Source organism: Cetorhinus maximus, chromosome 13, assembly GCF_964194155.1.
Source record: "Cetorhinus maximus chromosome 13, sCetMax3.hap1.1, whole genome shotgun sequence".
Lineage (NCBI taxonomy): Eukaryota > Metazoa > Chordata > Chondrichthyes > Lamniformes > Cetorhinidae > Cetorhinus > Cetorhinus maximus.
In genome coordinates, this window is record NC_135891.1 from 73,062,335 (window position 1) to 73,076,075 (window position 13,741).

General features: G+C 41.8%; 1 protein-coding gene across 2 annotated transcripts in view; it reads left to right on the forward strand.

The window, feature by feature from the left end:
* ndc80 (NDC80 kinetochore complex component) overlaps positions 1 to 13,741 on the forward strand; it is a 140,787-nt gene that overhangs the window by 57,737 nt on the left and 69,309 nt on the right. For both annotated transcript variants that reach the window (XM_078555525.1, XM_078555526.1), the window contains 2 exons: positions 7,004 to 7,097; positions 10,705 to 10,811. In XM_078555525.1, coding sequence (XP_078411651.1) covers positions 7,004 to 7,097; positions 10,705 to 10,811 — 201 coding nt within the window. The remainder of the gene's footprint in view (positions 1 to 7,003; positions 7,098 to 10,704; positions 10,812 to 13,741) is intronic.

Consider the following 13,741-nt stretch of genomic DNA (forward strand, 5'->3'; position numbering starts at 1 on the left):
CACATTACCCTTAAGGTAATAACATCCTGGAATACATTCTGCCTCTTTTTCTGAGTAAGCTATCTGATTAACTGTTGTATTTGTGGATCCTTTTTTTGTAACTCTACCAACTGCTTTGAGCTAAATACTTCAGCTGCATTCTCTTCCATCCTTTCTCCCTGAGCAATCTTATTGATTGAACAATTGACTGAACAATGACAGTGTCAGCTAACTGAACTTCAACACCTTTTCCCTGCCTTTTAACTTCCTCTTCTTCCTGTTTCAACCTGTGAGCTTGTGATCTTGTTACCACGCAACCTGGAAACAATCCAGGCTACTTTTTCTGCAACACTTCTGTTGAAAACACTTCTACAGGCTTCTCAACTGCCATAGGCATCACCCACATCTGTGACCCAGCCATATCATTACCTAAAATAAATTGAAACCTCTGCAATGGGCAATTTTTCCACTGCTCCAACAAGCACTTCACCCGTTTTCCACTTAGCTTTAAATTTACTTTCCACAATGGAATAGGTTTAGCATCTCCATGAACCCAACTTATTATCACCTGTTCCTGAAATACTCCGTCTGAACAACAAATATCACTATCTCACAACATTAAGGATTGACTAGCCCCTATGTCTCTTAACATTTTAACATCTTTACCTACTCCACCCTGTACACTTGGAAAGACTTCCCCTTCACATATAAAATCTTTAAACATTTCTGCAACCTGCTCCTCAGAACTCTCTTGGGTAAATTATGAACACATTCCCTCTTTTCTTATCACTGATTCTACCTGTTTTACCTGTACACAAACCACTGGTTTTTCCTGTGCTTGAACCTCAGAACCCACAATACTTTTACCTCCAGAACTTTTCTGCATCCCAATAATTCCAACAGATTTTTCCTGTAATTTCCAACACATTGACTTTGTGTGCCCAACTTTATTACAATGAAAACACCTCAATTTTCGAGTGTCACTTGTACCCTCAGCACCTTCTGTTTTAGTCTGAGAAAAAGCTTCCTGGGAATTTCCACCCACTCCTCCTTTCCCCTGGCTACCCACCTTCCTTTCACCTTCCCACCTTCTATCCTTCTCTGATTTAAAAGGATGATGTAAAAAAGGTTTAGCTCTATGAACTAACTCATAATCATCTATTTCTGCTGTTTGTCTTATCGTTTTAACCCTCTGTTCCTCCACATGAGTTCTCACTACCAAAGGAATTGAATCCTTAAATTCTTTCAAAAGAATTACTTCTAAGAGCTGCATTTGTTGTCTCTATCTTTAATGCCTGCATCCACTGATCAAAACTACTTTGTTTTACTCTCTCAAACTCAATGTAAGTTTTCCCAGGCTGTTTTCTCATATTCTTAAATTTCTGCCAGTATGCCTCAGGAACCAACTCATGTGCACTCAAAATAGCCTTTTTTTACCACATCATAATCCACCGACATTTCTTCTGACAGTGAAGCATAAACCTCATGTGCTCTACTCTAACCAGCTTGTAACAGCAATGTTCAGTTTTCTTGTGGCCATTTCATCTGTTTAGCCATCTTCTCAAATGAAATAAAGAACGCTTCCACATCTCTTTCTTCAAACTTCGGAATAACTTGCACAAATTTAAACATCTCCCTACTGGGTTTTCGGTTAAAAGGTTTTTTCATCATCAGAACTTTCCTCAGTGTCTGATGTCTCCTTTTTTTAAAGTCCAGCTTTTTAAGTTGGTACTCTTGTTTTCTTTCCTTCTCTCTTTCCTCCTTTTCTAACCTCGCCATTTCAAATTCCCAATCCTGTTTCTTTTCTCTCTCCTGCCTTTCTGCCAGCTCCCTTTGGAATGCCCTTTCTTTCTCTCTTGCCTCTAGTTCCAGTTTTGTCATTTCCAATTTTTTTTCTTTCTCTTTTGCTTCCTGTTCAAGCTTTTTCAGTTCCTTGTTCAAATTCAAGCTGCTTCATTTCTAACTGAAGTCTCACTATCTCCAGCTGTGACTCACTAATGTCAGGTATCGCTTCCAACTTCAAATGTTGTGCTATCACTTCAACTATGTCTGCTATGTTTGCCCCTACAGATAACCTCAGCTGCAACTTATCCACCAACTTTGTTAACTTACCTTTAGATACATTTTGTGGCCCAATCGGAGTTATATCTCCTACTTCCAATATCAAATATCCCAATTTGTTATGACGCAGCAGATGATGTGTGCCAGGCGGATTAAATCCACAAGGGAAATTTGATCAGGCTATCACAATGGTTTTGCAATTTGTATTTATTTCGAAATGCGTGCCCTGAATTCAGAAGTAATAAGTCCACCAAGACTTCAGAGATTTTTTTAAAAACACTAAATTAAACATTTATTAACAAAAGAAAAGATTTCAAGCACGTACATAGATCTACAAATTACTACTATAATAACTCCTAAAACCCCTAATTAATTTAGCTTCCAATTACACCCCAGTTAAGGCAACAGTTTAAAAAAAAAAATGATTTCAAACATCCAGGCAAGTCAACACTTGCCTGTGGACCGTAGAATTCAAAGTGGCTTTTCCCAGCTTCATTTTCTATAGACAGCAGGCTTAATGCACAAATACTGAAGGCTTTGCACACGTCTGGTAGATCTTACAATGCCTTCCCTAACACAGTCTCATTTTCCTTTATACATGTTTTTTTCTTTTAATGTAAATTCCATTATTCAAGTATGTCTTTGAACTTTACCTTTCTCATAATATAAATCTTTTCATGGTGCCAATATTGTCAGTAACCTTTGGGGAAAAAATAAACACACATTGGCATAGCTTCTCTGGCTAGGTGTAAACCTCTTACCATTTCTTTGAAATTCAAACTGCCCTGATTTATCTAAAAATGCAAATTCTCCTCACCTTATATTGTTATACTTCAGCCATGTTTATGTATTTAGCATTTCAAACCTAGCTTCTTTTGATGAGTCAAACCCTCCAGACCAGCTGTCTCCAATTCAATTAAATCCCCAACGCACGCACACACACTCATTCTCTCACTCTCATTCTCTCACTCATAACACAAACTATCCAAACCCCACAATTAACCTATTTTTACAATAAATAACAATATGAGAATTATTATACTCTCATGACAGGCACCCAGAACTGGACGCTACACTCCAGTTAAGGCTGAACGCGCTTAATATAACTTCCTTGCTTTTCTACGCTAAGTGTCTACTAATAAAACCCAGGGTACTGTATGCTTTGTTATCCGTGCTCTCAATCTGTCCTGCCACCTTCAATGACTTATGCACATATACACCCAGGTCCTCTGCTCCTGCACCCCCTTTTAGAATTGCACCCTTTATTTTATATTGTCTGTTCACATATTTCCTACCAAGATGAATTACTTCACACTTCTGTGCATTAAATTTCATTTGCCATTTGTCTGCCCATTCCGCCGACCAGTCTACATCCTTTTGAAGTTCTACACTTCCCTCCTCATGGTTTGCAATGCTTCCAAGTTTTATATTATCTGCAAATTTTGAAATTGTGCCCTATACACCATGGTCTAGGTCATTAATTTGTATAAACCACTGGGGAACTCTTCAACAAACCTTCCTGCAGCCCAGAAAGCATCCATTTTTCATTTTTTTTTTTATTTATTCATGAGACATGGGCATCGCTGGCTAGGCCAGCATTTATTGTCCATCCCCAATTGTCTTTGTTCATAGGGCATTTCAGAGTCAACCACATTGCTGTGGGTTTGGAGTCGCATGTAGGCCAGACCAGGTAAGGATGGCAGATTTCCTTCCCTAAAGGACATTAGTGAACCAGATGGGTTTTTACGACAATCGGCAATGGTGTTGTCATCATCAGAGTTTTAATTCCAGATTTTTATTGAATTCAAATTTCACCATTTCAACTCGGGTCCCCAGGTTACTACCCTAGGTTCCTGGAATACTAGTCCAGTGACAATACCACTATGCCACCACCTCCCCTAGTTTGGTGGATATGTTATTAGAGGTAGCAAAATAGGTGGAGCTGAGGTGTGCAGCAGATTCAAACAGAATCTTGTGCAGCAATTTCTTCTCCTATTGGAGATGTTGTGGAAAAAGAAACCACGAGTCTGTAAGCTGCGAGTAACCTGGGACTTTTATTTACAAGCATTGTGTGTCTTCCCAATACAAAGGCTGCGAGGCACATTTATATCTTTTAGTTATCATATTTCACTATACTGCCTAGTACAACCTCCAGTTACATACCTAATGAGCAGAATTATTCGGGCTGCAGATGTCTCTTATCTCACTGGTAGGCTGGGAAATGCCTTGGTTCTGATGCCTTCCAATCTGTGCTCTTATCACCCTAACATTTGTTTACCTATCCTGTGAAGGTCATTAAGTTTCATGACGTGATTGTTCGTTGGGTCTCCACAGTACCATACCCATCATGCCTATGTGTTGGCTGTATTTTGCATCATGCTTAGAAAGAGCTCTCTTAACTACACTTGTCTACTTTTAAAGCTGTTAAAATATGTCTTAATGTCAGTCTTAATATCCAATTATTTCAATTACCCCACTTTGGAGACTCCAGCTATAACTTCTGCAAACTTAACTCCCCTCCCTCCTACATCTTTCCCTCCATTTAAACTCCTCAACCCAGATTCACAACCACACTCGTGGTCTTGCTAGTCCCATCGTGTAAGTAATAAAGCCATCTCTGATCACCTCCCTGTACCACTCTTCAGTCCCATCCCCCTTCAACGCCTCAACTGTACTTCCTTCAGCAACAACCCGGGAAACACTAGCAGCACCCCCCCCCGCCCAGTGTTAATGCTATGTCAATTATATATATTTTTTATTCTTTTACAGGATGTCAGCATCGCTGGCTAAGCCAGCATTTATTGCCCAACCCTAATTGGCCTTGAGAATGTGGTGCTGAGCTGCCTCCTTGAGCTGCTGTAGTCCATGTGGTGTAGGTACACCTACAGTGCTGTTAGGAAGGGAGTTTCAAAATCCAGGGTGTGACTTGGAGAGGAACTTGTAGGTGGTGGTTTTCCCATGCATCTGCTGCCCTTGTCCTTTGAGGTAGTACAGGTCATGGATTTCAAAGGTGCTGCCAAAAAAACCTTTGGTGAGTTGCTGCACAGTACATCTTGTAGATGGTACACACTTTTGCCAGTATGTGGTGGTAGATGGAGTAAGGTGGTGGATGGGTGCCAATCAAATGGGCTGCTTTGTCTTGGATGGTGTCAAGCTTCTTGAGTGTTGGAGCTGCACTCATCCAGGCAAGTGGAGAATATTCCATCACACTCCTGACCTCTGCCTTGTAGATGGTGGACAGGCTTTTGGGAGTCAGGAGGTGAGCTACTATTTGCAGAATTTCCAGCGTCTGACCTGCTCTTGTAGCCATAGTATTTATATGGCTGGTCCAGTTCAGTTTCTGGTCAATGGATGTTGATAGTGGGGGATTCAGCAATCATAATGCCATTGAAGTAAAGGGGAGATGGTTAGATTCTCTCTTGTTGGAGATGGTCATTGCCTGGCACTTATGTGGCACAAATGTTCCTTGCTACTTATCAGCTCAAGCCTGAATGTTAAGGTTAAGGGTAGGCAGGTGGTGGTTATTAATTGATTAATTGTCTTTGAATGCATATAAAAAGGACTGCTGGGACATTGGACTGATTAGTAGTTATGAGGCAGAGACCTGTAATGCTGCATCCTGTGAATAAACCTATTATCAAAGAAAAGGTCTGTGTCTTGTTTTATACTTTGCCATATGGCTTAGATGCATTTTACACCCAATTCACTTAGAAATGCACGTTCAAAATTCCAGCTGTCTAGACTTTGGCTCTGCATTTGCCACAACATTTCTGCAGCTACTAATTTGCTCAATCTCATCTTCAGCTCCACCTTTGATGCCTGGTCCCCATTAAAACTATTACTGTTTCTCACCTTGGCTGTTCATCCAGTAAGGCTCTCATCTCTGTTCCCTTAAGTCCAAAGGATGCCGAGTTGAAAGGATACCACAGACATCTGATTTTCACATGTACACTGACCCTAACCCAGCACTACCTCACCACCACCCCTCTCGATGACTCCTCTATCTGTAAATTGTCAGACTGCTCACCTGACTCCCAGCCCTGGATGAATAGAAATTTCCCCCAATTAAATATTGGGAAGGTTGAAACCATGGTTTTTGGTCCCCATTCTGAACTCTGTTCCTAGCTACTGACTCTATCCCTTTTCCTAGCAACAGTCTGAGATTAAACCAGTCTGTTTGTAATCTTGGTGTTGTATTTGACCCTGAGATAAGCCTCCAGCCGTATTCATATCTTCACTAAGACCGCCTAATTCCACCTCCGTAACATCACCTGACTTTGGCCCTGTCTCAATAGCTGCCGAAACCTTGTTTCGTGTCTTTGTTACCTCCAAACTTGACCATCTCAATGCACTCCTGGCTGGTTTCTCTCATTCTACCCTCCGTAAATTTGAGGTCATCTAAAAATCTGCTGCCCCTGCCTGAACTCACACCAAGTCCAGTTCACCTATCACCTCTGTGTGCTCCTGGGTCAAGCAAAGTCTTGATTTTAAAATTCTAATCTTTGTTTTCAAATCTCTCCATGGCCTAGCTGCTGCCTATCTTCAATCTCTCCCTCTGAAATCTGTGCTCATCTAATGCTGGCCTCTTGAACATTCTCGATTTTAATTATTCCACCTGCAGCTGTCTAGACCCTAATCTCTGAAATTCCCTCCATATCCCCTTCTGCCTCTCTACGTCACTTTCCTCTTTTAAAACACTTCTTAAAACCTACCTCTTGGACTATGCTTTTGGTCTCTGACCAGTATTTCCGTATGTGGTTCAGTGCCAAATGTTTGTATTATAATGCTGCCTTGGGACGGTTTATTACATTAAAGGTGTTAATATAAGCTTTTAAAATACTTTGTTATGGGGGCTGGTTGATGGGAAATTGTCTTTTTCTTGTTCTTTCACTTACTGTTTTGGAAAGAAAATTTTCCAAAGGAACTGAAATGTATTTGTATTTCTTGTTTACTCATTTTATAGCTGTTCATTGACTATACGAGTAAGTGTTATTCACGTTACCTTTCTGGCATAGACGACTATGAAGACTTGAACCTTGAGAATTTGACTTTGCTGAGTGAGTATGACTTGGTGATTTTCAAACAAAATTTCTCCCACAGCCCCCACCCTTGTCTACACAGTACACTGACTAGAACAATGGATTCAGTTTGCACCTGTGATATCTCTGTGGAAGTCACAGATTCACAATTGTTACAATACAGAAGGAGACCATTCAGCCTATTGTGTCTGCACTAGCTCTCTAAATCATCAACCCACTTAGTGCTATGCTCCTGCCTTCGCCCCATAACCCTGCACTGATTGGACCTGCCTCTACCACACTGTCAGGTGGTGCATTCCAGACCTTAACAACTCTATGCGTGAGGAAGTTTTTTCTCATTTTGCTTTTGCTTCTTTTGTCAATTACTTCAAATCTGTAATAAAAACAAAATGCTGGAAAAATTCAGCAGATCTGGCAGCGTCTGTGGAGAGAGAACAGAGTTAACGTTTCGAGCCCAAAGGACTTTTTTGAGAACTGGTGAGAGGTAGAAATGTGATGGCTATTGTGCTGTTGAAAAAGAGTTGGGAGGGGCAGTTGGAGCAATATAGAAGGTCAGGGATAGGTTGGAGGGCAAGAGAGATTAAAAGACAAAGATATCATGGAGCACAACACAAAGGGAGTGGTAATAGTATTAAAGACTAAAGCTTTGATCCAGAGTAGGTGTTAATAGCAGAATAATAAAGGTCAGCTGTTATGGACAGGAGGGGGAGGTTAATTTAAACAGCACTAATTTCTCCTCTCACCACCTGTCCTGTAAACTGTTTTCTTTGCTTCCCCCTTTATAAGCAGTGGCATATTTTCCAACCCCTCAGGTTTGGTGTGTTCCAGTTTTCTGTTAACCCCACAGCAAACTTGAGATAGGATAAATTCAAAGGGTTGGTTTATTTGTACACACCCAGAACATGGGTGGAGGGTTGCAATGTTGCCTCCTTTGTATTCATACAGTAAGAGAGAGACAGAGGAAGGAAAGGTTTACAGTGCAGGGATCACAGAGAAAGGAAATATTGTTTCTTTTGAGTTCCAGAGTCCAGGATCAAAGTCCAATGAGGTATTTTTTCACTGAGGTTGGCGGGCTGAAAACCAATGTTGTATCATTCACTTTTCCAGTGGTGTTGACTTCACGTGATGAGATAGGCATGCAGAGATGAATCAGTCTTCTAGGCGATGGTATAGAATTTCCAGTGGAATCAGTGTTGCTGGGGCCAGGTGTCCAACCTAGGCCAGAGCTCCTGATCTGTGACACTGCGAGTTAGGTGGTATAATGCCAGACTGACTTTGCAGTTCCACAAGGCAATATCACTGGTTCCACAGGTGAGATGCCCATGTCACATTCCACCTCTCCACTTTGACAGGGATATGTATCCCTCGTCTGGGTCAGCGAGATTGTTGAATGTCTCAACCATTAAGAATTTAAAGGAAGGTTGTGGGGTGCTTTGTCTTAGCAAGTGGCCTTTATATAGCTCTCTTTGAATTTGGTCTGTGCAGCCCACAATGTATTGCTAGTGGCTCTCCAGAGATAATGATGTGTGAGCTTCCCTTATACTGCCAGGTAGCTTCTTTTGTTTAAGGGTCACAGATAGATATAGATTCAGCCATGTTCAGTGTTTGTCCAGTTTTGTATTTTTAGAAACAGCAATAAGCATACCTCTATATATTTTATAAAAACTATACAGGCTGAGGTCTTAGTCCCTCACATTAGCATTGTCTGAAAGCAAAATAACAATGTGTTAATAGCAGAAAAAGGGTCAGTGTTATCTGAAAGCAAAAACATGAGAACAAGATACAGACTGGCACTGGGGGGATAAAAATCAAAATAGAGACAGAGTTCATGGTCTGAAGTTGTTGAACTCAATGTTGAGTCCAGAAGGCTATAAAGTGCCTAATTAGAAGATGAGGTGCTGTTCCTCCAGCTTATGTTGGGCTTCACTGAAACTGTGTAACAGGCCAAGGGCAGAAATTTGAGCATGAGAGCAAGATGGTGCACTGAAATGGCAAGCAACTGGTAGGTTGGGGTCATGCTTGAGGACTGAGCAAAGGTGTTCCACAAAGCAATCATCACAGTCTGCATTTACTCTCCCAAATGCAGAGGAGAATGCATTGTGAGCAGCGAATACAGTAGACTGAACTTAAAGAAGTGCAAGTAAATCGCTGGTTCACCTGGAAATCTGTGTCTTAAGTATTATTTGAATCACATTTTAAATCTGTGCCCTCCCGTTCTTGATTGTTTCATGAGTGGGAACTGTTTCTCCCTATCTGTCCAGGCCACACACAATTTTAAAAACCTGTCTCAAATCTCCTCTTAGCTGCCTTTACTCCAAGGAAAACAGTCCTAACTTCTCAAATCTATTTTCATAACTAGTTCCTCATCAGTGGAACCATTCTCATGAACCTTTTCAGCACTATTTCCAATGCCTTCAGGTCCTCTCTAAGTGCGGCGCCCAGAACTGGATGCAATGCTCCAGTTGAAACCGAACTAGTGTCTTATACAAGTTCAACATAACCTCCTTGCTTTTGTACTCTTAGCCCCTATTAATAAAGCCTAGGATACTGTATGCTTTATTAGCCGCTCTCCCAGCCTGTCCTGCCACCTCAATGACTTATGTAGAAATACACTCAAGTCCAGTTGAACTCTTTATTTGATATTATCTCTCCATGTTCTTCCTGCCAATATGAATCAATTCTCATTTCTCTACATTGAGCTTCATTTGCCATCTGTCTGCCCATTCGACCAATTTGTCTGTCCTTTTGAAGTTCTACATTATCCTCCTTGGCTCTGCACCCCTCCCTGGTTATAGTTGAAACCAATTTAATTTTTGCAAGGCCTTTGATCTGGCGTTTTTAAAATTACGTGACGCCACTGATAAGTATATTTTTGAAGGAAGTGGGAAAATGTTTGCCAAAAGATAATCACAGCAGTGAGTAGTTGTTTGCCTAGAAATTACTGCATGTTATCAGTAAGCTTTTTAAGTTTTTGCCATATTCATAGATAACCAATAGAAAAATAAAATTTGTATGCCTTTAAAAGGGAGGAGCTTTTACCTATCAACATAGTATAAATGTTTTTTCTACACTGGCATCCTTTATTGATATTTCGCCCTTGGAATTCTTATTTTCCTGCTGCATGCAGCGGAGAATAAACTCCGAAAGGATGATGGGACCAAACGTTTCTCTATATCTAATCTAATTCTGCACTATCCTAGGATTACTGTAGAACTCCTGAGTTTTCTGCAATTACCCCATCCCTTTTTACCCCAAAGGTGTTGACTTTTTTTTTGGTGCATTCAGTCAACATTTGTACATTTCTGGGAGCAATTGGGACCATGACTTTGCTTTCGGCCTCTGGTTACCACAGACCAGATATTGGGTCTGGGACCTTTTGATCAGTGTCATTTAGCTCATTATTGGATTTATTGAAATGTTCCTAAGAATGTAATCCTTCCGAGTCCAGAAATAGTATACTAAGGTATGGTTTGGCTGGCACTCTTGACCATGTACCTATTGAAAATGAAAATCAGAATTTGTTTTGTAATAGTACCTTTGAAATGGGACTTTAACTTGCAATAATTGTGGCTTCTAGCTGAACTTGACACAATTTAATGAAAAATATCAATGTTGTGCATTGTAGAGCAGCATTTTGGAGTGGATGAAGCCCAGTTTGAAGCTGTCACTGCAGAAAATAGGAGATTGGCAGAGGAGCTGGAAAAGCTGGAGACAGAGAAGCAGAATGAACCGGTTAGTAACATTCATTCAGTGCATTTGCTTTCTCATTCGTTGTATTTTTCCATGTTTACATAATCTACACTTGAAGTGTTCTGTTTCCCATTATCCTAATCTCTTACGAAATGCCATTATAATGAAATAAAGTTACAGCAAATCTATGTACTTGTTTCATTATAGCAGAGTATGAAAATGGAACTGTTAGTGTGCCTTTTAATTTTTCTGCATTTTACTAATCTTCAATTCAAAATTTCAGTGCAATAATTTGTAGTTTGTAGTGTGAATAATTAATTCTGGGATTTTGGATCACTGGATCTGGTTGGTGGAATCTGAATTGGGAAGGGGGCCTGTGGTGTGGGAGGAGGAGCTGTGAAATCAAAGAGGTGACTTTTGTAGGGTTAGGGTTCTGAGTTGTGGCAAGGTGGCACTAGGTCCTTGTATTTGGTGGGTGGGTAGGGGTTTCAGGGTCAGAATGGCATGTTGTCTTGAGCTAGTGATAGAAAAGGTGCTCCAGGTTTAGATAGTGTTGAGTGGGGTGCCCCGGCATCTAAACAAGATCTTGGAGATCGGGACACAAGTTGGTTTTGGAGAGGGGGATTTCAGGGTCTCGTGGGACTGGAGGGTGAGGAATCTAGGTGTTCTAGTATGAGTCACAAGAAGTTAGAATGCAGGCACAGCAAGTATCTAAAACGACTAATGGAATTCTATCCTTTATTACGAGAGGGGCTGAACATAAAAGTAAGGATTTTATGCTTCAGTTATACAGGGCATTGGTGAGACCGCACCTCGAATACTGCGTGCAGTTTTGGTCTCCTTATATAAGGAAGGATGTAAATGCATTCAACGGTGATTCAAAGGGTGTTTACTAGATTGATAACTGGAATGAGTGGGTTGTCTTATGAGGAAACATTGGACAGACTGGGCTTGTTTCTATTGGAGTTTAGAAGAGGGAGGGGTGATTTGATTGAAGTATCCAGTTATTTCTCCCCTTCCCTTATGTTGCGCTGTGTCTGCATTTCGACTTCCAGATCAATAATCTGATCTGGAATTCCTCAAGCTGCTTACACTTCCTGTAGATGTGTCTGTCATGGATCGCCTTGGCGTCCAAGAGCTTCCACATCTCACAGCTGCAACATAAGTTTTTTTTATTCATTCATGGGATGTGGGCGTCACTGGCTCAGCCAGCATTGATTGCTGTGGGCTGGAGTCACATGTAGGCCGACCAGGTAAGAACAGCAGATTTCTTTCCACAAAGGACACTATTGAACCAGATGGGTTTTTGCAATAATCGACAATGGTTCCATGGTCATCATTAGACTTTTAATTCCAGATTTTTAGCGGCAGGATTCGAACACAGGTCCCCAGAGCATTATCCTGGGTATCTGGATTATTAGCCCAGCGACAATACCACTCCACCATCACCTCCCCTGATGTTAGAATGATGGGGCAGGTGTTATTTAATTAATTTACTTCAATTACTTTCTTCCTATGTATGCTACAATTTACTGTGTTTATTGAATGCTAGTACCACGGACGACTAAAGGTTATGTACTTCTTAACTACAAGGTATGTGTTTTAGATATTTGTTTAAATTACTTTATTTTATTAATTTTTATCTTTATTGTTTGATTTTAATTTTAAAGTTTTCAAAATTTGGTTTTAATTTTAAAGTTTTAGTTATTTTTGTTTATAGATCTACCTTAACTCGCCTGTCCTAAGCTGGTTTCTCTCACACTGTCCCTTAAACTGAGCACTTACCGGCCAATCAACTTACTAACTTCCTGTGATGTCACAGTTGCTTTTTTCCACCACCCGAACTGCAGCTGAAACAGCATGCTCCTCAGCTCCCGACTGTCTCCTGCAGGTCTGCTCCGTTCTGCCTTGACTCCCAGCAAGGTACCCAAACTGAAGACTCTCCCGCTCTGTACGTCCTTTTGAAACTGAAATGCCTGCCGCTCTCTGTATCCTTTTCAAATTGAAGTCTCTCCTCTATGCATCCTTTTCAAAGTGGTCAGGACTGGTCAGGGTGGATCATGTAGTCCAGCACGGTGCCATGGCGAAATGACAATAGCCTTGACGAAAATCTTGTAATCCATGCTGAGGGGGTAGACCGGGCGCCAGTTCTTAAATAGGCGGAGATCACACCTCTTAGGCAGCAGGGCAATCACAGCCTTGTGTGATGAGAGGGGCATCTCCCGGTCACCATGCTCTCCCCCAGGGCCCCCGCATAGTCGTTCCCCAGAATGTCTTGAAGAATTCCATGGCCAGCCCGTCCAACCACGGGGACTTTGCCCCTGGAGATGCTGTCGAGGGGGCCAGTCAGGGCCTCCCCGCCCTCAGACTTATTTAGGAGTCGAGCTTTCCGGTGCACTGTGGGCTAACCTGCAGTAGGTCCTCCCCGAAGTCCAGCAAGGATTCTCACAGAGTTGGATCCGGAGAGAACAGAGCAGTGGGGTCATCTCAGGCATGATCCCTGATGCCCTCTGGATCAAGGACAAGGGATCCGTCATTGACCAGCAGCGTGAGGAGCTGCAGATGGACCATGTGCCTTTTTTCCAGTGAGTAGAAGGGGGAGCCATGGTCCAGGCCCTTGAGGAACTGGATCCGCAACCTCACGTATGTGCCACAGGACCCAACAAATTTCAGGTCTCGCAGTGCGCCCTTCTATTTGTACGCCATCCGGAGGGCCAGGTCTTGATTGAGCTGACCGAGACGTGCATCCAGGCCTAGCACTTCCTCCTCCAACTCCTCGACCTTGGACTTTCGCCTCTTTGTCGACCCTCTCGTGTACTGACAGGAAAAAGCGGACATGAGTCTTGCCCACGTCCTACCATAGTCTCAAGGAGGGGAAGCCTCCCCGTTTCCTTCTCCAGCTGGCCCAGAAATGACGTAACAAGTCCAGGAACCTCTCGTCCTTCAGGTTGTTAAAGTGACAGTATGTGGAC